General features: G+C 42.0%; 3 protein-coding genes across 3 annotated transcripts; 2 read left to right on the forward strand and 1 right to left on the reverse strand.

Moving 5' to 3' along the window:
- Positions 1–1,391: 1,391 nt before the first annotated feature.
- On the forward strand, positions 1,392–16,995 carry GCK72_008315 (uncharacterized protein; the record flags this gene model as incomplete). The annotated part of the gene is made up of 13 exons (XM_053726763.1): positions 1,392–1,484; positions 3,465–3,576; positions 4,013–4,160; positions 4,218–4,452; positions 5,400–5,523; positions 6,482–6,598; positions 6,648–6,928; positions 7,734–8,208; positions 12,608–12,724; positions 12,773–13,053; positions 13,693–14,324; positions 15,719–16,117; positions 16,731–16,995. The coding sequence occupies 13 exons, from the start codon at positions 1,392–1,394 to the stop codon at positions 16,993–16,995; spliced, it is 3,279 nt and encodes a 1,092-aa protein (XP_053586340.1).
- Positions 16,996–18,066: 1,071 nt separating this feature from the next.
- On the forward strand, positions 18,067–20,007 carry GCK72_008316 (uncharacterized protein; the record flags this gene model as incomplete). The annotated part of the gene is made up of 4 exons (XM_053726764.1): positions 18,067–18,087; positions 18,141–18,447; positions 18,980–19,448; positions 19,815–20,007. 4 exons carry the CDS (start codon positions 18,067–18,069, stop codon positions 20,005–20,007), a joined length of 990 nt encoding a protein of 329 aa, XP_053586341.1.
- Positions 20,008–20,062: 55 nt separating this feature from the next.
- On the reverse strand, positions 20,063–20,602 carry GCK72_008317 (uncharacterized protein; the record flags this gene model as incomplete). Its single annotated transcript, XM_003104932.2, has 4 exons — positions 20,063–20,124; positions 20,179–20,391; positions 20,441–20,518; positions 20,566–20,602. The coding sequence occupies 4 exons, from the start codon at positions 20,600–20,602 to the stop codon at positions 20,063–20,065; spliced, it is 390 nt and encodes a 129-aa protein (XP_003104980.2).
- Positions 20,603–26,519: the final 5,917 nt, after the last annotated feature.

The raw sequence follows: 26,519 nt of genomic DNA on the forward strand, positions 1-26,519 counted from the left end.
CGCCCACTTTCTTTCCTCCTGAAAGCGCCGTGAATTAGAATTCGCTTCAAAGGAATCGACTTCTTGACACGGCCCCAAGCACACATATTCACAAAACTGAACTCGAATCCAGAAAGCGACCAGGTCTAGAAATTCTCGAATTATTCACTGCCTAGATTACTGTAACATTCTGAAAATCTGAAAATTCAAAGTCTGCCATGATGAACGAATTTGAGAAGGTACGTTGCAATAAGGGTGTCTGAAACAGGAGTGCGAAATTTGACAGGACGAATTTTTCGGCGCTAAATTCAATTTTTTGTTGAATATCAGGGAAAGGTTTAGTTGAAGAAGATGCGCTCTATTGTCGCAACAAAAAAGTTCCGACATTTTTTCCCCCTCGGTGTTTGCAGACTCAAGCCAAAATTTGATAATTTTGGCTTGAGTCTGCAAACACCGAGGGGGAAAAATGTCGGAACTTTTTTATTTCAATAATATTGTATTCTGGATTTTTGCAGACAATGCAAGTGCGCCCTACGGAACTTTTGCGGTGGGAAATTTAAAACTTGAATGAAAAAAGAGTACTCCAGGCTTTTTTTTTGACATTTTTCAAAAAATTTGAAAATTTACCGCCATACTGATACAATTATACTTTTGACGTGAAATTTGAATTTTAGCTAGAAAAAGTGGCGCGAAACTTGAAAAACAGCATTTCTGGCGCACCTTTGACGCGTTTTCAGAATTTAACAAAACTCTGGAAAGCCACACTCAACGGCATCTGCGCTCTACCACATTCTCAGATTTTTGGCGCTAAACTTGAAATCGCGCAAAAAATTCAAATTTCCCGCCACTATGGAAAAGTTTTGTCTGGCGCACCTTTGACGCGCTCTCTTAAAATCATACATTTTTAAAACCTCCCAAATACTACCTGGCGCACCTTCGGCGCGTTTTCAAAATGACAGAAAACTCTGGGAAATCACAAACAAGAGTTATCTGGCGCACCTTTGACGCGTTTCTTATTTCTTCCTCCTTACCAAGATACTGTAGGCAATCCGTCAAAACAATCTGAAGCTGTTACGTAACCTGGCGACAGTCCAATTGTTCACAGGAGTGACTCCTTCGAAAGAGCAGGATGAGGTTGAATGGGAATGAAACTATTGTATGCATGTGTTATCTAACAGGAATGATGATTGGAGCGCGATTGCATAGTCATTCACACTAATTATACATGTACGACAAACTAATCACATTATGAATGTATCCTCATGTTGCATGTATTTTTCTAATTCTATTGCATCCCCTCTCTCCCACCACCTCACTAAAAATTTTTGAAGAAAAAACAAGTTTTGCAGGAAAACCGTCGGTACTTTGCCGACCAGGAGTTCCGGCGTCCTCGACACAAGCCTGATCAGAATATGGTGGAGTACTGGGTGCCGCCGGAGAAGACGTCCGTGGCGAAGAAGAATACGAATGGGGGACAAGTGAATCAGAATGGGCAACCGAAGAAGGTAACATTACAACTGCGCTCCAACGAAACGTCCTTGAAAGGCTCCTAGTGACTGTGGACATGACCTATACCATTGGAAAGCTGTAATCACGCTGTTTCCAAATATACATTCAGTTTTTCCTCTCGAGGTCTGGTATTAGGGAAAAATGAGACCAAAGTTTGGACCAAGTCATTACCGTAAGGAAACTTGTTAGAAGGTCGCCACCGTTCTTACAACTGCGCTCCAACGAAATGTCTCTTTTTCTCCCACAACTTTTGTAGGTTTCGGTAGAGCGCGGTTTGAAGAAGCGTGTAGCGCTAATAGTTGACCGACCACTTGTTTGTACTGGAACACTCCCTGCTACAGATCCCAGCTACTGTACCGTACGAGCCGCTCCCTAGCCAAAACTCACTAGGCACCGCCCATAAGACGCTTCGAAACCAGGCGACAAAAACATTGCGTTTTAAAACCAGGACGAGGGACGTCTTACCCGAAAATTGGTGAAAAAAACTCAAAACGGGAAATTTTGAAATCTAAATGCTGTTCGGTTTCTAAATGTCTTGGTTCCAAAACGTCCTGATTGCCAAATGTCTCAGTTTTGAAACGGCTTGCTAACTAAATGTGTGGTTTAAACACTCCTAGATATCCACCATGACTTCCTTATCTCTAGATAAAGGACGTTTCAAAACCAGAGACTTGACTTCAAAGACATTTTGAAACTATCAAAATCGTGCCTCATTTCTAAGCGTTTCTCTCATATTCAGTGTCGAAATGTAACCAGGGTTTGACAACGTGAAACGTCTGGTGTCAAAGTGTCTCGGTTTTGAAATTTCTATTTTTAGAATGTCCCTGAAATGTTTGTCTGAGGATGAGGAAGTTGGATATCTAGGTAAGACAGGTCCATCGTATCTCTCAAGGTACCGCCCGGTAAAACTTGGCACAATTTCGAAATCTGACTACTGTAGCCAACACATTTTTGACTTCTAACCTCAATTCCATTCTACTTTTTCTCTCTAAAGTTATTTATCCCTGCTTGACCGAGCTAGGTTGCAATGAGAGAGAAAAAGTAGGCGGCCACATTTTTTTATATTTGTATAGTGTAGGTGTCCTGAACCAGGATAGCTAACCTTTTTTCAAAGTTTATAAGTTTTTTCTGGATAGATGGGCTTTGAGATCCCGTCACGATATCTCTGCTGGTCCAGTGATGTCAAATGCTATATACATGTTTAGATCAAGTTTTGTTCCTCATTTTTGTAGTTGACCACTTTTTTGCACGGGCGGTCTTTTGAGAGATACGGTGGACCCGTCTTACCTAGGTATCCAACTACCTCATCCCCAGATAAACCACTCCGAGACACTACTAAACTAGACATTTCAAAACCGAGACACTTTGACACCAGACGTTTTAAAACCGGTTACATTTTGACACTCAATATAAAAGAGATCACCTAAAAAGAAACAAATGATTTTGATGGTTTCAAAACGTCGTTGTTACCAAGTGTCTGGTTTTGAAATGCCCTTTATCTAGAGATGAGGAAGTTGGGTGGGTATCTAGGAGTATTTAAATCAAACGTTTAGTAACCAAGATATTTCAAAACTGGAATATTTCACAATTAGGACATTCTGAAACCGAAATATCTTAGAACCGAACAGATTCTAGATTTCGAAGTTTCCCGGATGAACTGTCTTAGTTTCAAAACGTCCTAGTTTCCAAACGTCTTTTAGAAACCAGTACACTCTACAACCGGGGCACTTATCAATTAGGGCGTTCTGAAATCAAGACATTTAGAAACCTTACAAACGTCAGGCTCTCGAATTTTATCAATTTTCGGATAATGAGAGTCGACGCAATATCAAAAACTGTAGCGTTTCAAAACGTCCTGGTTTCGAAATGTCCCATGACTCACCTTCCTTTCCTCCCTCGCCCTCTCTATCCATTCATTTCAGTACCACCTCCACCACCACCACCTCTCTTCTCCATCTCATTCCCAGTTTTTCCAGATAAATCAAGTGTGCCCGACAAGCGCGGCGACCAACGGGAAACGAGCCATGAAAATTCCGAAAGTGAAGGAGCCGCGTGGTGGCGACAATTCGAGCAAGAAAAGCTCAGCGGGTGAGAGAAGAGAAAGCGAATGAATGGATGGGGGAGGGGGGCCGGAAGGTGTCCACGCGAAACCGATAGCCCTGAAGTCTGAATGACTTTTGGAGTATTATGAATTTTTTTTTTGAAAAAAAAAACAAATCTTAGACAGCTCGTTGTAAATCTTAAGCTCTCCAAGTTCTGAGTTAACCCATGCACCTTTAAAATCGCGTCAAGACCTACTTCTCAAAATTTTCAGTAATGTAGGTTTAATAATGCAACCGACTTGAGCGCCTAATTTGCAAATCGACAGAGCTGGATGTTTTTGAGCAATTTCTGTAAAATTTCCCGTTTCCACAAGTGTCTAACATGAATGTTTTACCTCCTGCGTCCTTAAAGTGGCCGTGACCCTCAAAATTTATAACTGCAGGTCATAATTAAGCTCCCTCCAACATCATCCTTATTCCAGACCAAGCGCCAAGCCCATTCCGTGTGATGTACTGGAAAATGAGTCAATATTTCGAGAAAATCGGGGAAGCCGTGAACCATCAATATCAGAAAGTGGTCATGTTCAGGAATCGGATGAAGGCGAATAAAGTCGCACCGATACATACAAAGTGAGTGGGACATCCAGACTAACAAACATACAGACCACTTAATTCACATTTTTTCAGAGTCCAATCTCGTCACCTAGAACTGGAACCCCTTTGCTGTCTGTCGTCTTGCTTGGTCCGTGGCGGATGTACTACTGTAGTCGTCTTCGAACTCTGCTATGTGGTAGCCACTGCTCTTTGTATATTCGAAGCAATGTTCCGGAAGAAATTCGCATTGTGGGAACCTTTTCCCAAAAGTTTTAATGGATGGTTCGCACACCCATTGTTCTATTATACAATTGCGGTTTATGATGTGGTGAGTGGTGATAAGCTGAAAGTGCTGAAAACATGGGGGGGGGGAATCAGAATATTTTGTCAGACTTCAACTGAGATGGGATCAAAAAAAGAGCCGTGTATCTCGTCAGTACGCACTCGAAGCGGACAAGTCGGTGACATATGATTCCTTTCAAATTTAAAACCCGCTAACACCGAGTATCATTTTTTTGACAAAAATATAGTTGTTAATTACAGTAGTTTAATTGGTGTGTTTCAAGTAAGTTGGCGCAGTTTCCGTCTCAGAGCGGATTACTCGAAAATCGCTTGAGTCTGAAATATCGTTAACTATTAAGAGCTGTTCTAGCCCGGCCCGCGGCACATTAACAAATAGCCATCCGGCTCGTAGTAGATATAGAACTCGCCAAGATCTACATTTTGGTATATCTTTTAGCTTATAATATTGAGTTTGAAGTGTTACGCGCTGGGCCGTTTTGGAAGTATGAACTGAGTTATTCCAGACTCGAACGCTTTGAGACTGAACCACGAAAACTACCTCAATTCATTTGAAAGAGGCCATTTAGACTACTGTAACTAAAAACTAACTTTTTGTTAGAACGTGATACTCAATGTTAACGGAGTTTAACATTTTTGTGGAGTTTTAGGTTTCGCCCCTAAAACGGAAGTCAGAAACACATCAGAGTCTAGAAAATGCTTGTAAAGAACCTTGTACTATCATTCTGTTATGACGGCGGAAACTTTGACCTTGTGTTACTCGAATACCAGACCTCGAGGGCAAGATCCGAAAATTTATTTGAAATCCACGTTTCCCCAGCTTTCCAATAATATAGGTCACGCCTTATATTTCCAAACTGACTTCAAGACCTTCCCTAGTTAGTTACTTCTGATTCATAACGGTTTTAACTCACGCAGTTCTCAATAATACTGTATTGTAACAGTTTTAAACCGTATACAATTCCATTCTTCCAGGTGCTCTTCATAATGGCTGTTGCGACCGCCCGTGCGCTGGTAAACTTCGACAAAACCACCCTACAAGTCCACTACATCTTCTGCATCTTCTCCTTCTTCATCAATCTCTCCTTCCTTATTTTCAGTATCTGGTCCCTTGTCAGCGCCGGTCCCCTCACATTCACCCCTATCAATTGTTTGCTCATTTTTTGTTTCCTCTACCAGCTACCATTGAATATTTGGGGATTTTTTGTAGTGAGAAGTTGTCGAGACTTTTTCGCATTGATTCATGTATTTGTGTCGTTAGCAGAAGCTTAATTTGAAAGTAAATCTATTATTTTTCTAAAATTCTGTTGAAAAAACTGTTAAAAATCTAGACCTGTTCAATTTCTGATCATCGCGTCGTGATCAAAGACCGACTATAAAACAAACCATCAAAAATCTTTTTTCCCTCTGGGAAACTGTCCTAATCGAATCAAAAATGGGGTATAAAAACCCCGCAGCTCCTCTGGAATTTTCACTTTCCTGGAAAATCATGATTCTCTGGAAACTTCTTTTTCTCTTTCAAGCGGTTTGGACTGTTCAAGGTTAGTGGAGAGAGGCGAAGAGAAATTAGAGTGTCTCGTTGTCTGCGCTATTTCTCTTACGTTTGGTTCAGGGCGCAATATCTCTGCAGTGGTTAGTGCTATCAAAAAACTGTCAACTAGTAAAATGATCAACTTGAAATTGTGTACATTTTATAAGTTAGAAGTTTCGAATTGCGCTGAAAGTTTTGGAGATCTAGCGATTAGAAGTTTAGACTTGTGTGAAGCGAGAGAGAGAGGGAGAGACGCAGAGAGGCTAGAGTGCCTGACATGTCTGCGCCTCTCTAGGTTTGTTTAGACAGTGATATCTAAACAACGGTTTGGGCTATCTGAAAGTTGTTATATGAGACAATAATCAGCGTGAAATCGTCTCTTTTCAAGCGGAAATACTTTGATATCTCTAAAAATTCTAGAGATACGACTGTTTGAAGCTTGTAAGATAGTGGAGAGTCCAGAGAGTCAGACACTCTTATTTCTCTGCATCTCTCACTTTCCCCCTCACAACTTTTCCTTTTCCAGAACAAGCCGTATCAGCTCTCCACGAGGCATGCAAGAAACATGGAAATGAGTTGGTTTTTGATAAAGTTCTCAAGCTCCAAGCCCCCGATGACACTGTTACTGTCTGGGATATTGATGGTAAGCTACACGGACAAACAGACACACAGATAGACTCTTGATCTTTCAGAAATCATTAAACTCCACGAAGAGAGTGGAAGAATCGCTCTTGTATTGTCCTCTGGAACCTCTGCTCATTTGAGTTATGTCGATGAATCAGCTCTCAAAGTGTCTGTCACAAGTCCTTCTCATCAATCAGCGATAGTTGAGTACTACCAGAATCCGGAAGTATGCAAAAATCAAAATGCTTTGGGTATCCGTTCTATCCACCTGAATCTGGTCAATACGATGAGGAATACTACGAATGAGTTGGTGTTGAAGTACGAGATTGTCTGTGGCCCGCAGGAAGAGGTGAGTGCGGAATCCGCCTTGACGGGGTACTGTAACTACAATGATGGGGACCGGGATCTCTGAATGACCAATACTAATAGACCGTCACCCTTTAACTATTGGGGAATCTAGAAAATTGACTGAAATTTGAGGAAAGCGCTAAATTTACTAAATTTGCTTACAGGTTTTCTAAATTATGCTAAAACTGGCTAAAATACTATAACATGTGTGGTATTTTTGAAATTTAAAACCAAAAAATTGGAGGGTTTTCCTTTGAACACTTCTTTTTGGACTTTTCTAATTCTGTATTAAAAAATGAACCAAATAGACCGATCGGCTAGTATAATCCAAGGGAAGTCCTCGAAGTGCCCTCTTTCGAACAACTCAAAAATTTGACCCCTGAAATTTTCGAGTACGTAGATTCCGAATCTGAAATAAAAATGTACTTAATCCTTCTGTGAGCCGAGTTATCACCTGTCAAACCTTTTCGATGAATAAGCTTATCTGCGTGACACCCGCGCCACCGCAATTTCTACTGAAACACGCTTTTTTTTCCAATCATGGATGGTGTCATAACATGGCTCATATAAAGATTAAGCAGAATTGTATTTCAGATTCGGAATCTACGGACTCAAAAGTATCAGAGGCCAAAGTGTTGAATTCTCAAAAATTAGATTGAAACATTGGTCTATTAGAGTAAGTACGGGCGGTATTCTTGAGTAATTGAAAATACTAATTGTAACCTACAGTAACCATTGAGTGGCGTGTGAAAACCTTCATTAAATTTAAGCTAGGATGTTCAAACTTTAAGTATCAAATATTTCAGAGAACCGAAGATCTCCGTGTCTCTTGGAAAACTGATGCAAACTGTCCTGCTCTTACAACAATGCCGACACTGTCATATCCAACTGTTGCCTTCTACCAATTCTTCAGTTCCCCTGGATCTGTTGAGATTTCTCCTGATCCCGCAGTAGGAACTCGTCTGGTCTTGGGGTCACGCATCACTGCTGCATACTTTTTAATAGGAAATGGATCGGATTACGATTTCAATGTGACATGTTCGAACCCTGAAGTGATTCGTGTCTCGAAGCAAACTTCATCAGTGAGCTTCACAGATACCAAATACTCGCTCGCAATTGTTCACTTCGAGACCCTCAAACCAGGAGCATCAAATATCTCAGTTCATATGAAAGGAGGAGCAGATTTGGTTATGATTGATGGAGTGACAGTACTCCCTAGTGGGGGTTCTGAAGTTAGCAGTAAACCGATGGAAGCGTTTGAGCACGAGGAGACTAACAATGGTAAGAATGGGAGGGGTTTAAATCGCGATATCTTCAGAATTATTAGTTCTATTAAAAATCTCTCAACTACAGTCCTCCACATAAATATAGGTTCACCCCCCAAAATGACCCAAAATTGAAAAAATTAACTTTTTCAAAAAAGGTGTATACCGCAATAATAAGCAAGTAGGAGGCCTATTTTAATGATAAAAGTTAAAATTCTAGAAGTTTTCAAGTTTTGAGAAATTTCGAAAATTTCCTATTTTAGGTATTTTCCATTCCACAAAATGATAGGTTCACTTGTTGAAAATCTCAAAATTTTTGAAAAAGGAAACCGGAAACCAGGATTTTTAGAATGGACCCGACTAAATAACATGTCTTCCGTAAATTTTTACAAATGTGCCACTTGGATCTGTTGACGGGACCTTGCAGCGAGCCGAATATCGTTGGTGACTACCGATTTTTTAAAAAAACACACACCGCGGTAAATTTTTTAAGGAAAAACATCTGATTTGTCAGAAATGTGATGTCAAACACCTTTTCAGGGTATTTAAAGTTGTTTGGGGTCATTTTAGATTTTCGAAATTCAAAGAATTCAGCAATTCTCAAACTTGAGGTTTGAATTGGTAAAATCATCATAGCTGTTTCTGACATCACAAGGGTCTGGGCTCAAATTTTATGACTTTTCAGACAAAATTAATTGTCACAAGCATCAAAAACGTTATTTTCATTCAGACTTTAGCTATTATGATGGGAGGGGGCCATTATATCTCAAAATAAACTTCATTTCATTTTTTCGATATCGGGGACATAATCGGTAACTGTGTTAAACAACCATGACATATGAAAACATGATACTTTTATGTTTAAATCATGCATACTACGTTGTCAGTGCAAAATGTGACACTTGTACACTTCTCAAACAATCCCAACCCTCAAGTAACAGATTAGTCAATAAAAGGCTGAACAGTCCAGAAAGTCAACTTGTTCAGTTTAGGAATTCAACGGTAATCGGCGTTTCCATGAGTTTAAAATGAATGAAAATAACGTTTTTGATGCTTGTGACAATTAATTTTGTCTGAAAAGTCATAAAATTTGAGCCCAGACCCTTGTGATGTCAGAAACAGCTATGATGATTTTACCAATTCAAACCTCAAGTTTGAGAATTGCTGAATTCTTTGAATTTCGAAAATCTAAAATGACCCCAAACAACTTTAAATACCCTGAAAAGGTGTTTGACATCACATTTCTGACAAATCAGATGTTTTTCCTAAAAAAATTTACCGCGGTGTGTGTTTTTTTAAAAAATCGGTAGTCACCAACGATATTCGGCTCGCTGCAAGGTCCCGTCAACAGATCCAAGTGGCACATTTGTAAAAATTTACGGAAGACATGTTATTTAGTCGGGTCCATTCTAAAAATCCTGGTTTCCGGTTTCCTTTTTCAAAAATTTTGAGATTTTCAACAAGTGAACCTATCATTTTGTGGAATGGAAAATACCTAAAATAGGAAATTTTCGAAATTTCTCAAAACTTGAAAACTTCTAGAATTTTAACTTTTACCTAGGGACCGCAATGAACGTGGGCGGAGTTTTTCATTTTCTTCTCTTGGGGCGTCATGAGGAGGGTATTGAAATGTTTGGCGGTCTGCCCTGAGAGCCCAGAACGCTAAAACAGAATGAAAACTTTTGACCCCTATGTAATCGAGTACGTACAGTAGCGAGCATAAGTGAGCACCCCTTCATACTTTTATGTGTAACTCTGCTGAATCGTGTCCGTTTTGCATGAACTTTTTTTTGAAAGAAAGCCAAAGTATTCAGCAATAAGAAAATATGTTTTTTGAAAAATTTCCGTCACTGATTTTTTCGATAATCGATTTTTCCTGATCTTGATTTGAAAATCAGAAAAAAAACTTTTTATTTTTCTCTTGGAGTTATTGAGTTTTTTATGTCAAAATGTTGGAAAATGATCAGATAAGCAAAAAATTATGTTGAATTGGCTTCTCAACCTCTGACCATCGTGCTAGAGCTCCAGAAGGCAAAAGTAGTGCCCTCGGGGAAATAATCATAACTCATCAAAAATTGCTCCAAATTAATTAAAACATGTACGAAAATACGCGTTTTGAGTTTTTCTACAAACCAACATTAAAAAGTTACAATTTTAGAAAAAATAATTTTTCTAATTTTTTTCACTCAAAAATTATTTTATTCTCATTTTTTCTCAATTTCCGTTATTTACTGACTATAACACGAACAAGGAATACATACATGTGTTTTGTTATTTGTGACAAAGCACTTTGCATACAGTTTTTGAAAGGTATGTACGTTTTATAACCAAAAAATGACGGAAATTGGGAAAAAATGGGAATAAAATAATTTTTGAGTGAAAAAAATTAGAAAAATTATTTTTTCTAAAATTGTAACTTTTTGATGTTGGTTTGTAGAAAAACTCAAGACACGTATTTTGGTGCATGTTTCAAAAAATTTGAAACATTTTTTGATGAGTTATGATTATTTCCCCGAGGGCACTACTTTTGACTTCTGGAGCTCTAGAACGATACTCAGGAGTTGAGAAGCTAATTCAACATAATTTTTTGTTTATTTGAGTGTTTTCCAACATTTTTAATTCAAAAACTCAATATCTCCAAGAGAAAAATAAAAAGTTTTTTTTCGAATTTTCAAATCAAGATCAGGAAAAATCGATTATCGAAAAAATCAATGACGGAAATTTTTCAAAAAACATATTTTCTTATTGCTGAATACTTTGGCTTTCTTTTATAAAAAAGTTTATGCAAAACGGACTCATTTCAGCTGAGATACACATAAAAGTATGAAGGGGTGCTCACTTATGCTCGCTACTGTAGAATCCGATGAACACACTTTCGTTTCACCCAAATGTTTAGTTTTCTCAGAAAACTGAAAAAACATTTTGCTTTTTTCAGTAAAATGTCACGTTTAGGTTGTTCTAGGTCAGACTCGCATTGTTTTTTTACTGTTTCTAGTAGTTCTTGACATACTCTAATAGGTTTTGAAAGAAAATTAAATTTTCGTGTTGTCGAATTTTTTTGGGAGCCAGCTGAACTTCGAGGCATCACTTCAAAAATTTACAGTGATAACCGATCTATTTTCTGACATATTCTTCTTAGACATCTCTTCAGGTATCTGGGGCCAAAATTTTGAAAGCCGTTGATTCGTAAAATGTGGTTTTTTCGGTGTCGGAAGACAACAGGCTCAAAAAGAAAAGTAGTTTTATCGACAGTTCAGGTTAATGCAAGTCAGACTCGCTTCGTTTTTCGACGGAATCAGAATCTACGCAAAATTTCGATCTAGATCCACTTAGAAATTAAAAAATCCGTATTGTAGAACTTTAGATATTTGATGTTTTATCTCGAAATAAGCTGAAAATCCTTCAAATAATTCTCTTCAATTTTTAAAAATCACGTCAAAAATATATTTTCCTATTATCAGCGTCACATTTGTACTCATTTAGTTCAGTGGATAAGACGCTGGGTTTTTAATCAAACGGTTTCTGGTTCGAACTTTCCCAAATTTTACAAAAATTCGACGGATTGAACGTGAAAACAGAAAATATTTTTTGCGTGGTCAGGAAAACGAAAGAATTCCCCAAGAGAAATTCAGTAGAAACCATGGCTGACTAAAAGGTCCTGTAACTTCGGAGAGAGTGAATATTTTCAGAAAAAAATTTGGGAATGTACTTCCATTTACCTGAAGAAAAGGTCAGGATGGAAATTTTAATGAAAAATTGAGTTTGAAAAAAATGTTGCGGTCTCTACTTTTACCATAAAAATAGGCCTCCTACTTGCTTATTATTGCGGTATACACCTTTTTTGAAAAAGTTATTTTTTTCAATTTTGGGTCGTTTTGGGGGGTGAACCTATATTTATGTGGAGGACTGTAGTAAAATGATCAGCGTAAAATTGTGTACATTTTAGAAGTAGACAAGTTGTGGTAGCGCTAAAAGCCCTAGAGATACATCTCTTCGAAGTTAAGGCTACTATTAAGCAGGAGAGAGACGCAGAGAAGCTAGATTGTCTGGCATGTCTGCACTCTCTTTTTCAGTTTACACCGTGATATCTCTTCTGGAAATAGTGTAATCAAAAAACGGCTGAATGGCAAAATAATAAGCGTGAAATTTTCTAAGGGAGATCTCTCTCCCGCTTCTCGCAAATCTAACCGCTATATCTCCGTAACTTTTAACGCAATTAAAAAACTTTTAACCCATGAAATGTAGACAATTTCAAGTTGATTATTCACTAGTTGACAATTTTTTGATAACACTAACCACTGCAGAGATATTGCGCTCAAAACTTTGTTAACGAGAGAAATAGAGACCGCAGACGACCAGACACTCTACTTTCTCTGCATCTCTCCCTATCCCATTAAAACATTTAAAATTTCCAGAACAAGCCGTATCAGCTCTCCACGAGGCATGCGAGAAATATGGAAATGAGTTGGTTTTTGATAAAATTCTCAAGCTCCAAGCCCCCGATGACACTGTTACCGTTTGGAACATCGATGGTAAGTCACCAGACAAACATGCACACAGATATACTCTCGATTTTTCAGAAACTATCAAACTCCACGAAGAGAGTGGAAGAATCGCTCTTGTATTGTCCTATGGAACATCTGCTCATTTGAGTTATGTCGATGAATCAGCTCTCAAAGTGTCTGTCACAAGTCCTTCTATTCAATCAGCGATAGTGGAGTACTACCAAAATCCGGGAGTTTGCAAGGATCAAAATTCTTTGGGTGTCCGAAACATCCATCTGAATTTGGTCAATATGATGAGGAATACTACGAATGAGTTGGTGCTGAAGTATGAGATTGTCTGTAGCCCGTTGGAAGAGGTGAGTGGGGCATTACCACCGCCATTTCAAAAAGCGCGCTCGAACAATGGACTGGTTTATAAGAGTACTTTGCTCAAAACCTTCTTAGCTTTTTCCCAAATCAAACGCGTCAGAGGCACGCCAGATATATAACTTATATCTTACAAGGGAAGTCTTTGGAGACGCCACTTTCAAACGACCTATAAATTTGGTTATAGATATTTTCGACCATGGGGAGTTCATTTCTGCAGTCGAAACCTGCTAAATGTCTCTGCGAGCCGAGTTATGAGCTCTCAAAACTTTTCATGAACTTTTTCACATGGAATTCCAAATCGACAAGTAGTATACGCAAGATATTCTCATTTTTGCAACGAACCAGCACAGATAAACCGCTGGGGAACATAAATTGAACTGTGCGGTGTCGTATGTACTGCCAATTTGGAATTACATGGAAAAAAGCTAAACCGTATGAAAAGTTTGAGAGCTCATAACTCGGCTCACAGACGCATTTAGCAAGTTTTGACTGCAGAAATGGACTCCCCGTAGTCGAATATACCCATGACCAAATTTATAGGGCGTTTGAAAGTGGTGTCTTCAAATACTTTTTTGTTAGAAGAAAGCATCACATGTCGGTTTATAAGGTTTCGAAGTATATTCCAGAGAACCGAAGACCTCCACGCCTCCTGGAAATTCGATGCAAACTGTCCTGCCCCTACAACAAAGCCGACACTGAACTGGCCAAGTTTATTCTTCTACCAATTCTTCAGTTCCCCTGAAGCCGTCGAAATTTCACCTGATCAAGCAGTGGGAACTCGTCTTGTCTCGGGATCTCACATCACTGCTGCATACTTTTTCAAAGGAAATGTAACGGATTTCGATTTCAATCTGACATGCTCGAACCCTGAAGTGATTCGTGTCACTAAGCAAACTTCGACGTTGAGCTTCACGAAAACTGGATACTCGCTTGGAATTGTTCACTTCGAGACCCTTAAACCAGGAACATCAAATATCTCACTTCACACAGGCGGAGGCATCTATTACCAAACAATCGATGGAGTGACAGTACTCCCTGGTTTCTCGGAGAGATGGAATCATACGATTCTGAGACAAGTGGACTTGAATGAAGGAGATGCTCATATGATCAAAGTGTTTGTTCATCACGAGGCAATTGGAGGAAGAAGGGAGTTCCATGTGAATGGAGATATGCGGAGCTTTGATATCACGACGGGTCTGACGAATGGAACGAAGAGTTGGCTGTATTTTGTGGTCAAGGGGAATAAGGAACCGTTGAGGTGGGTCTAACCAGAATCGTTTTTTTCATACTTGCAAACCGGGCCGAAACGGGCCGACACGGGCCGGCCCGTAACTCGTTTCAAACTCAGTATTATGTGCTGAAAAATATACCAAAATGTAGATCTCGACGAGTTCTATGTCCGTGACCTACTACGGGCCGGGCTAGAATGGCTTTTTTTAAAGCCATTTTCGCGATTTTTGGCACTTTTTCCCGGCCCGCGGCACATTAACGAATAGCCATCCGGCCCATAGTAGGTCACGGACATAGAACTCGCCGAGATCTACATTTTGATATATTTTTGAGCTTATAACGGCCCGGTTTGCAAGTATTTTTTTTATGGTTTCGATGTACAAGGTTAGTGGAGAGACGCAGAGAAGCTAGAGTGTCTGACATGTCTGCGCTCTCTATTTCTCTCGTTTTGCTTCGACCGCAATATCTCTGCAGCGATTAGTGCTATCAAAAAACTGTCAACTAGTAAAATTATTAGCTTAAAATTGTCTATATTTTATAGGTTGCAAATTTTTATATTTCTCAAAGGCTGTAGAGAAAGAGCGGTTAGAAGCTTAGACTGGGGTTCAGCGAGAGAGACGCAGAGAAGCCATAACATCTGACTGCGATGTTTACTAAATAAACTAACCCTTCTGCAATAGAGAGAGAGAGAGAGAGAGATGACTACGGTAGCCCATGATGATACTCTGTTCCGCATTCCTAAGATACAGTACTAACTGAAGTCTGAATTTAGATTAGACTACAGTAGTCTAACCTACATAGCACTGTTACGGTACCATGAGAAGTTTATACTTTGCTTTGAAACTATCAGCATATTACTCTATAGTCAGCTAGACATAGCTACAGTGACTCATACAGTACCGGACAAAAAGGTATCAACTTTGGCTGTTTTCAGTGGAAAATGACCAACTTTGAGAGTGTGTGACATAGTAATTCTGATTGACACATCAAGAAAACTTTTAATGGACCATACAGAACAAAGGTAGAGCTTTATTTTCGTAGTTGAAAACTTTTTTGTACGGACACTTCCTAGAAAGTTACATATCGACAAAGTAATTTTCCCTCAAATCGACCAATTTCAGTGCAAAATAGTGCTATTTTTGAGCTGTCGTATTAAAATGACCATAACTCTCTAGGGAGTGCTTGTACAAAAAAGTTGTCAACTACAAAAATGGAGCTCTACGTTTAATCTATATGATTCATTAAAAATTTTCATAGTGTGACATTCAGAATTACTATGGCACACTCTCAAAGTTGGTCATTTTCCACTGAAAACAGCCAAAGTTGATACCTTTTTGTTCGGTACTGTAGAACCACGAAAACGCATTAAGACTACGGTTACAGTAAACTTGCAAGATTCTGTCATTAATCAAATTTTTCCAGCCTGGAAGCCTCCTCCGACATCCATCCACCCTACAAAACCACTACCAACCAGTTGAACCACCATGTCGCTTCCATCCCATTCGACTTCCCCAGGCGGAATATTCCCAACGAGATAATGAAAGTAAAGCTGACCGGCTCTGGAATTTCTCAGGAATACACATTGAATATCACTCTTCTCTCCACTTCAAACCAATTCGTTCTTGAAAAAGCGATTTATAAGTATTTCGGAAATGGCGCTGAGTTGAAAAAGAATGCAACCGTAGTTGGAGCTTACACAATTGGAGATGACAAGACTGGAAATCTTGAACCACCGAAAAAGGATTCACAAGGAAAATTGGAAGTCTATGAGAATGTTACAGGATTGGTTGTTGTTGGAAAGAAAGGTTGTGATGGTTTTGTGTAAGTTTAATTTATGTGAGAGACGCAGAGAAACAAGAGAGTCTGAGTGTCTGCGCTCTCTATTTCTCTTTAGACGGTGATATCTCCACGGTGGTTAGTGCTATCAAAAAACTGTCAACTACTGAAATAATCAGCTTGAAATTTTCTACATTTCATAGGTTAACAAATTGTGATAGCGCTAAAGGCCCTAGAGATACAACGATTTGAAGTTTAGGATTGTGTTAAGCAGGAGAGAGACGCAGAGAAGCTAGAGTGTTTCGTTTTCTGCGCTCTCTATTATTCTTTAGACGGCGATATCTCCGCAAGGGTTAGAGCTATTAAAAAACTGTCAACTAGTGAAATAATCAGCGTAAAATTCTCTACATTCCACAGGTATAAAGTATTTTGATAACGCTAAAGGCCTTAGAGATATAGCGATTTAAAGCTGAGAGACGCAGAGACGCTAGATTGTCTGTGCGTCTGCGCTCTCTCTCCCTCCCGATCTTTTTCTACGTTGTATATCTCTTCAGCGTTTAGTGTTATTAAAAAACTGTCAACTAATGAAATGATCAGCGTAAAATTTTCTACATGTTGTTAGTTGACAACTTTTTGATACCAATGCTAATTTTTCCAGGGCCACCCTGAAAAAGATTGACTCTGAAGAATCCAAAGACACCATCTCCGTCCAACTTCTCCAAAAACCCGTCGAGATATACAATTTCCCAAGAATCATCCAGGACTCTGTCTACTATTTCGATTTGCCTTTCCACTCTGGAACATTCCAAGCAAAACCAGGAAAGTACGTGTTGAGTGTGTTGAATGCGGAGGCTGAAGATGAGGGACATGTGGATCTGGTGATCATCAAGTCGGGAGGGAGATCGTATCTTCATGATGAATAATTTTATTGTTTTGGAATAAATTAATGTTTTGAGCAAACTTGCAGTGTCAAACTCTATGTATCCACGCTCCAGCGTACTCGCAGCGTCATAGCTTGAATGCGCAGATACCACAACAATTGAACACAATTAGTCTTGCGTATTCTACTCGCAGCGTCAAACTCGCCGCGTCATGTAACGCTGGACACAATCTACAGCAGTGAACTCGCAGCGTCAAAACTTATGTTTTATAGACACTATGTTTGTAAAGCTCACCACGCTTCAGCGTCATCTACTCGCAGCGTCATGCTCACTGCGAGTAGAGGGTCTTTAACTTAAACGCAAAGAGACCACAACAATTGAACATCAGACCTCCCAATGCTCAAGCGTATTTTACTCGCAGCGGCTAACGCTCTGCATCATGGGACGCTTGACATAATCTAGAGTCGTAAACTCGCCGCGAAAACTCATGCTTGTCAACCGGGCCGAAACGGGCCGACACGGGCCGGCTCGTAACTCGCTTCAAACTCAATATGATGAGCTGAAAAATATACCAAAATGAAGATCTCGACGAGTTCTATATCCGTGACTTACTATGGCTTTTCTGTCCATTTTCGCGTTTTTTGGCACTTTTTCCCGGCCCGCGACATATTAACGAATAGCCATCCGGCCCGTAGTAAGTCACGGACATAGTACTCGTCGAGATCTTCATTTTGGTATATTTTTCAGTTCATAATATTGAGAAGAGTTACGAGCCGGCCCGATTCGGACCGATTCGGCCCGATTCGGCCCAGTTTGCAAGTATGCAAAAACTTGTAGCCTTGAACTCGCAGCGTGAAACTCACAACGTAACAAATTCACTCAAAATTTTCAACTTTAATTCCAAATAAACGTGAACCCTTTTCCATAAATCATCAATTTTAAAATTATTTTGACACCACTATGACCCCGCCCCCTTACCCTACTCCACTAACCTCCCCCACACCCTATCATTTCCCCTCCTCTCTGCCCTCTCAAATCACTTCTCGATATTTTCGACTCGACTACTCGATTCAAACTCTCTTCAGCGACACCTCTTCGCCTCAATAATCAATCATGACCACCGCTCTCGCCAAGGTAAGCGCCCGTGAGCATCTCCGAGTTCACTCTCCTACTTTATTGGTTTCCAGAAAAAATCGGCGTCGCCAAAGACACCAAAATCGACTAACTCCACCAAATCCGTCAAATCCACTAAATCGACGGACGCTACTAAAACGAAGACCAAATCTCGTAAATCGCGTAAACCGAAGAAGGAGAAGACCCCTGAGAAGAAGAAGAATGGGTTCTTCTCGTGTTGCGCCAAAAAGCGAAAGATGAAACGGGGCTCGAAGAGCAAGAAGAGCAAGAAGTTGGCTAGATCACCGGCGGCCAAGAAGGGCGCCGCTGCGAAAACTGGAGGAAAATCAGCGAAATCGACAAAGAAATCGGCTAAAGATAGTGAGTTGAGGCTTTGCAAGCTTTTTGTGGCGCTGCGAGACTGACGCTGTAAGTTTCCCACAGCGAGTTTGACGCTGTGAGTTTGACGCTGCGAGTTTCACGCTGCGAATTTGACGTTGCGAGTTTGACGCTGCGAGTTTGACGCTGCGAGTTTCACGCTGCGAATTTGACGCAGTGAGTTTTTGACGCTGCGAGTTCGACGCAGTAAGTTTTTGACGCTGCGAGCTTGACGCTGCGAGTTTGACGCCGCTACGAGCTTTGTACAGAGTTGAGGAGAGCTCATTTCGGCTCACTGCGATGAGTTCACTACTCTAGTCCCGTGACGCAGCGAGTATGATGCAGCGAGTAGAATACGCTTGAGCATAGTGAGCTCCCTGCGTGTTGCGCTCACTTATTGCGATATCCATATCCCTAATCCTAGCGACAACGTGATAAACTCACTAACGCTTTGTAACTCGCTACGTAAAAGCTCGCTCTAGCGCAGCGAGCTCACTCGATCACTGCGCATACCTAATTCCTTCTCTTCTTCCAGAAGCAACTCCACCTCCACCACCACCACTCTCGAAAGCTCTCGGCTCCAACGACAAGCTCAAGAAATCCGACATGGGCAAGATCCCGGAGGCCGCCTCCATCCCAGCAGCCAAACCAGACACTCCGCTCCGCTCATCGTCTTCCGAACCTATCGCCCCACCACCACCATCATCCTCCACAGCTACACCCACTACACCGACTCTCACCACAACCGGCACTCCCTCCTCTGGAGGAACTACGGAGATGGTCACGGCGCCGTCGAGCCCACCGAAGAAGGCGGCGTTTTCTGTGGAAGTTGGAGCGGTGCCATCACCACCTCCACCAGCGACTTCGGCACCTGCTGAGAAGGAGTACAATCGAGGAAGTGCTAGTGCGGAGAAGAAGTTCTCGAAGGAGGATTCGCATGATGAGGATGTGGGGGAGAAGCGGAAGGCGATGGTGTACCCATCGCACAAGTTTTTCATGACACAGTGAGTTTTGACGCTGCGAGTTTGACGCTGCGAGTAGAAAACCTGCTAGTGTCGTAGCGCGTTTGCTGTCAGCGGAATGAATCACATAGTGGGTATGACGCAGCGTTCTAATCTAGCAATTACACGATGCACACAGCACGGTGAGAGTTTGACGCTGCATGTAGGGCACGCAAGAGCGAAGTGAACTCGCAGCGAACTAGCTTAGAGCGGTACACGCATGACGCTGTGAGTTTGACGCTGCGAGTTTGACGCCGTGAGTATAACACAACGTGTACTCACGAGCACAGTCTCGTAGTGAGAGCTCGCAGCGAGTTTGACGCTGCGAGTAAACTACGGTACCAAACACACATCTTCTTTTTCTTCCAGGTACATCAAAGACGAGTGCCGTGTCCGCCGTTGGACGTACGAGGACTCGATCCCGCTCTCGATGGAAACCAACATGAAGTACATGCTGAAAACGGCCAGCAATCGCATCGCATTCTGTCAAAATGACAAGGAGAAGCGTGGCGAGATGTTGAATGATCTCAACGAGTTGTCGACTATTTTGGATGGAAAGTGATTGAGATTTTATAGAAAAACACGAATAAAGTTGTGTATAGTAGATATTATTATTATTATTCTGTCTTCATTGGCTCAATTTCTCCAGCAATCTGACGACGCATCTGATCGATACTTGCTGGAATTTCTTTTTTTTACTCAATTTCAAAACGTCCCTCATTCTAAAACTTACCACGTGAGAGGATTAAATCAATATTCAGTATAGTAACTTGTTCCTGAAGAGCTCTGATTTGAAGACGTTGTTGCTCGAGCTCCTGGTTTTGAACATTCGCTGCAAAATTGTGACGTTTTGAAACAGTTGCAGAGCGTCCCTCACCATTTTCTCGCATGAGATTAGCAAACGCAAGATGGCGATTCACAACGTCTCGGATTATGCCGAAGTGTTCTGAAACTGGGACGTTTTGTAACTATCTCATGGTTTCAAAACGTCTCACCTCTCAACGACCGCTCGGCTTCTCTATGTCCTCTCTCCCTCGCTCTTGCTTCATCGAGTAGTTGTTTTAGTTGTTGGACTGAATTTCTTGAAGCCTAATTTTATAACTTTATAGAATTTTCTCACCTTCTTGGCTATCTGATGACATTGTTAAGTTTGACATCGTCTCGAAAAAATGGAAGAAAAAATCGAAATCTAAGAGAAAATCTAAACCAAATCAAAAATGTGACACGTCTAATCCGCTGCTACATTCCTATCTGGATTAGTGAGATTAGAGTGCATAGTGGGAACTCGTCATGTGTTTTTTGGAGAGGAGAGCTAGAAGAAATGGACAGAAGACCAATGAGCCAGACTGATGTAAAGGTTGTTATGGTAACAAAGTGAGAAAAATTTAGTCATTGCGATCGTGGGAACATAAAGTCACTCGTAGAACTGTTTTTACCAGAATGGAAAATAAATTTGTACTTTTTCCCTTTGTTGAGGGAAAATGAAAGAAAATTGACAGTTCATTCGGCAATGTTCAACTCTCTATAGTTTGTCCAAGTTATAAACGCACGATTTGGCTGAGCGGCGACTCTGCCTGCCAATTGGTATTCAAACGCTCTTCAATTTACTTCCGAGTAGCCCTCGTACGAATACGGGGTGGTCGGGTTTCTTATAAAATACGACAACAAAACAAGCTTTCTTACAATAAAATACTTTTTATTGCAAGAATAAATAGTGACACGACAATAGCACACGATAAAATCAATAAAACCAGCGATAAAAAACGCAGAAAACTAACTCAAATTAGCCACCCGGGCTCAAGAATAAATTATCGTCCGTGTGGATTACACGTGGCACGTAAATCGGCGCGCTGAGGTTACGGTGGACGAGTGGGCATGGGCGGAGTGTCGTTGCGTATTTGATGTGACGTCTCGCAGAATAAGGGGTTACGGGGGTACCTTGCCACAGGCAACTTCCCCCCCTTTACAGAAACCGGGCCCCGACCGGTGCGAGAGCTATCACCAACACGACTTACATTCTTCACCGCCTGTTTCCCACCGCTCAGCCTAAACTCAGTTAACCCAACCTAACAACCAAACATTAATAAACACATCTTTAAGCGATGAACAAATTCTACTATAATTTAACACAATATTAGTAAAACCAAACAAACACAATTAGCTATTTTGCTGACCGCTCACTGATGACTCAGTCGGCTTCTTTTCGATGATGGCTCCTTCTCCAGATCCTTCTTCAGCATCTCGACGATCCCACCACTCGGCATCACGGCTTCTAGGAAGTCCGCCAACTCCTTTACAGTCTTGAAATGGTCCGGAGCGGTCGTTATCATTGGCATTTGCTTGGCGCCGACACTTTTCATCGGTTCAATCCAGATGGCATTTGCGGCAGTCATGAGCGTCCTCTTCCATGTCTCCGTCACCACTGGCACTTCGGCAAAAGTGCAATCCATTCGAAATGGGCACACAACTACTTCTTTGACTTCTCTTGCGAGTTTCTCAATGACGTCTCCAGTTCTCTTATTTTTCTCTTCGTCCACGGTCAGCGTCAACAGGAACACCGCCGTTTGGACTTGTTCGAAATCATATCTGTCCACCCATCCGTCTGCATTCGACTCTCTCATCTCCAGAAGTCCCTTGCCTTTGATGCCCATTTTCGGTCCAATGAGTATCTCAGGTTCGCGAACAACCGTCTTCTTTGGCTTCAATCGCTCTTCCACTTCTTTCTTGACTTCTTCCGCAGCCGCCTTCCACTCCTTTTCTTGAATCGTACCATTCATGACTGCTTTCGCAATCATTGGGCATTCGGCTGCAAACATCTTCAGCGCCTCGACTTTTTCTGCATCTCCAACATCCTTTTGCACTACTCCCGAATGGATCATCAAGTGCATATCCGGACTACGGATCTGCTTGTTCCTCAAAACCATCCAGTTCGCCGCCTCTTCGACCGTCCGAACGCTCATTTCCTCCAGCTTCAACTGACATGGTCCGAATTTGCAGCCGCATCCATTTTTGACGAAGTTCCTGAAAGAATTCATGTTTTCAACACTGATTTCTATGTTTCTTATTTCATGAACCCCGCTCTCCCCACTCTCTCGAACACCTCGTTTCCCTCTTCTTGTTTTGGCCTTCACACTCATTTCTGGCACCTCAATCGGCACTTTCCTGACATGTTCCCATGGCACCCAGATCTTCTCTTTCCCTCCTACAATTGGAATAACCTCCGCTGAATTTTCTGTTGTTTTCAACACCCGATACATCCCTTGCCACTCATTTCGCAGCTTTGCATTCTTTGTCCCTATCTTTTCCGCTGGACTCTTTATAAGGACCCTGTCTCCCACTACTGGATATTTGATTTTGTGCACTCCGTGCTTCTTATCGAAATATCGTTTCGCGTCCTCTTGTTCCCTCTTTATGTGAGCTCTCGTCTCCTCCTGCGCACTGTTCATCTGTTCCGCATGTCTGAACTTGTACTCATCCGTGTCAACCTGATAGCGTCCCACCAATTCCTCCGCATCTGCCTTCATCGGAATTCTCGCATCCCTTCCGTACATCAAGTAATGTGGACTTTCCCCCGTTGCGTCATGACGACATGAATTATATGCAAAAACAGCATATGGCAGCTTCTCGTCCCACTCCGCTGGAATCACCGTAATCTTTTTCAAGACCGTCTGAATTGTTCTGTTGAACCTTTCCACTGCCCCATTCATTCTTGAGTTGTATCCTTTTGTCCTTATGAGCTTAATATTCGACATTTTTGCGACTTTTTCGAAAGTTGCATTCGCGAACTCCAGTCCCTGATCCGTCAATATAGCCTTCGGGACCCTTCCTTCTTTCAGCAACCAATTCTCAACAAAAGCCTTTGCCACTGTCTCAGCCGACTTGTCCGGAATCGCGCACACTCCTGCGTATCTACTGAACAGATCGACTATGGTCAATACATATCGATTCCCGTGAGCGCTCCGTCCTAAATCCAACAAATCAAGCGCCACAATTTCCAGCGGTTCACTCGTTTCTATTGCGGTCAATGGTGCTGTCAATATCTGTTTAGCATTACTGCATAGACATTGTTGACATTCCTTGGACCATTTCCCAATCCACGCCCTCATTCGCGGCCACCAAACCCTCTTTTCCAGCATTGCTCCGACTTTCTCCGGACTCCAGTGTCCTCCGAATATTCCCCCGTGCGCTTCTTGGAACACTTCCTTACGTTTCTCCTCCGGAACCACTTTCAGTGATTATATTCCCCACTCCTCTGCAGCTTCCACTCTCGCACTACTACTCCCATTACTTGGTTCTTCTTAATTAGCAACGGCTCATCCTTCCAGTTCGACACTACCACTGTCAAACATCCGTTCTCATTCTTAGCGCACAAGCTTGTTGGGACACATTCTTCTTTTGATTCTAACAGGACTTGCTCTCCCAAGTCGACTTCCGTTTTCAACAAAATCTGTGCACAACTTTGCGGGGGAACTCTCAACTTTTCTGCGGCCCGAGCCACCGCTCGTTCCGCCTTCCACTTCAGTTCTACTCCGATGCTCTCGAACGCATTCGTTCCTAGCAAGAAGACTTCTGCTTCGTTTTCCACCACTTGGAACACCACCACTGCTCTTCTACCTCTTACTACAATCGGCAACCTGATCTGCTCGCAAACTGGCATACTTCCCTTCGACGCGTTAACGATTGTGAAATCTGGTTTTCCCAGCATTTCCACCTCACTTTCCCACTGCTGACAACCTGCTTTTAAGGCCTCCCAAGCCGACTTGGAGACTACCGACACTACCGCTCCACTATCTATCACCATCCTCTTCTTCTGCCCCAAAACCTCTACGACCTCTGCTGTTTCTGCTCCCACGACCGCTTCCTCTGTATCTCCTACGACCTTCTTCATCGCCACTTCCTGTACCGGCTTCGACGTACATTGTCTCGACATATGCCCGATACCTCCGCATTTGAAGCATTTTATCTTAAAACCCTCCTTTCGTCTTCCCCCTTCATCCTCTTTCCCACCGATCCGCGAGTTGTCTCCTCTATCCTTCTCATTACCGCCCTCTCTCTCCTTATACCCTCCTACAGTTCCTCTTCTCCACCCGTAATCTCGTCGCTTCTCGTTCTCCTGTTGCAGCACTATATCCTTCAGGTGTTCATACTGGTCTTCCAACGGTAGTTCCAGTCGTTTCATGACTAGCATCTTGTGGAGTGTGTCGTCTCTTCTCGCCGCCATCATCAGTTTTGTTGTTCGCAGCTGCGAAAGCGTAACCGCTCCCGCTTCTGCAAACGCCTTCTTCGACCACTTCTCCACCTCCACCAGATATTCCCACATTTTCTGATTCGGGTGCTTTCTCAACCCCTCGAACTCGTTCAGCGCCTCTGCTTTACTATCTCCTTGTCTCTTCCGCAATTTCATCTCAAATTCCTCGAACAAGGATTTGATCGATCTCTCGTACCGCTTTGGCAGTGTTTTGAACAAGCTTTTCGCTGCACCTCCCAGGAATTTCTCTTCGAGAATCGCCACCAATTCGTCATCGGTATCCGTGACCTGGTTATATTTGAGGAGGAACGCTCTCTTAAACTCTTTGAAGTCTCCCTTCCCGTCAAACACCTTCGGTTCCGGCAACGCCGACGCCTTCATCATTCTACTCATGCATTGCACCATTCCCTGCACTTCGCTTTCCATCGCTTGGCTACCCGCATTCACACTTCCTCTCTCCCAACCGTTTTCTTTCATCCCCACGCTTCCTCTTCTTTCGCTAGACCATTGTTTCACTTTATCCTCCCAATCTTCCCCGTTTTCCACCGGCGGCAGCTTACCTTTCTGGTCTTCCAGACTCCAGTATCGTGCGGTGCTGCTGCTCGAACTTGTTCTTGAGCGCTTGCCGGCATTCTTCGAGTCCTCCTGCAAACTCGCGGTTCTTTCGCTTAACTTCTCCGTTGTCTTACCTTGAACAAATTGCAAATTCGCCTTCATTGACTCCGCGGCTTTCTTCTCCTCCTTAGCCAACTTCTCCAGTCTCTTCGCCTTCTGCATCATTTGTTCCTTCTCCATCTCCAGTTCTTGAATTCGGCGTGCCATCCCTTCCCGTTCTTCGTTCCATGCCACCTGCAACAAACGGTTTTCATTTTTGATGCCTTCTATCTCTTCCAGCCATTTTTCTTCCCCCGAATTTCCCACGTTTCCTTCACCACCGCCTTTTTCGCACTTGCTCTTCAACTCCCCCAACGACTCCAAGCCACTTTCGCGCATAATACGCATCACCGCTCTTGGCCATTTATCTTCGTCCAACTCCTTGAACCTCTCCGTCAACTCCTTGCGGAACCTCCTCCACGGCCCCTGCACGACGTCAACTTGTCTTGAACTGACCACCGTCATGGTTTTCAAGATCTGCTGCATTTCTTCTTCCACCTGACCGACGGTGGCGAGAAAATTCGCGAACCCCACAGTTCTTTTTCTTCTCTCCGCCAAACTCATTTGCACGGCTCCCATGCTCACCTTATCATCACCACTAGCCACACTTCTCTCCAAATCGTCGTTCATCCCGTCGCCCATTGTTGTCGTCTGTAAACAAAGTCTTTATTCAACACTTGTTTACTAATCGTCGATCATCCAATCGACGAGATTGTTCTGATTCTTCCGATGCTTCCTCCAAGTTTCTCCGTTTTCAACGCCAGAAACAGTCGACAACCAGTAAACTGCTTTTTCGTCTATTCAAACGAAAAATCAATAAACCGGTAGAATTTTCAGCTGTCTTCTGTCTATTCAGACCAGAAGAATCCAAAAACTTTACGAAAAACAAGGAAAAAACAACGAAAAATCAATAACCACAGTTCGGCCCCCAAGTAGCCCTCGTACGAATACGGGGTGGTCGGGTTTCTTATAAAATACGACAACAAAACAAGCTTTCTTACAATAAAATACTTTTTATTGCAAGAATAAATAGTGACACGACAATAGCACACGATAAAATCAATAAAACCAGCGATAAAAAACGCAGAAAACTAACTCAAATTAGCCACCCGGGCTCAAGAATAAATTATCGTCCGTGTGGATTACACGTGGCACGTAAATCGGCGCGCTGA

Source organism: Caenorhabditis remanei, chromosome III, assembly GCF_010183535.1.
Source record: "Caenorhabditis remanei strain PX506 chromosome III, whole genome shotgun sequence".
NCBI lineage: Eukaryota > Metazoa > Nematoda > Chromadorea > Rhabditida > Rhabditidae > Caenorhabditis > Caenorhabditis remanei.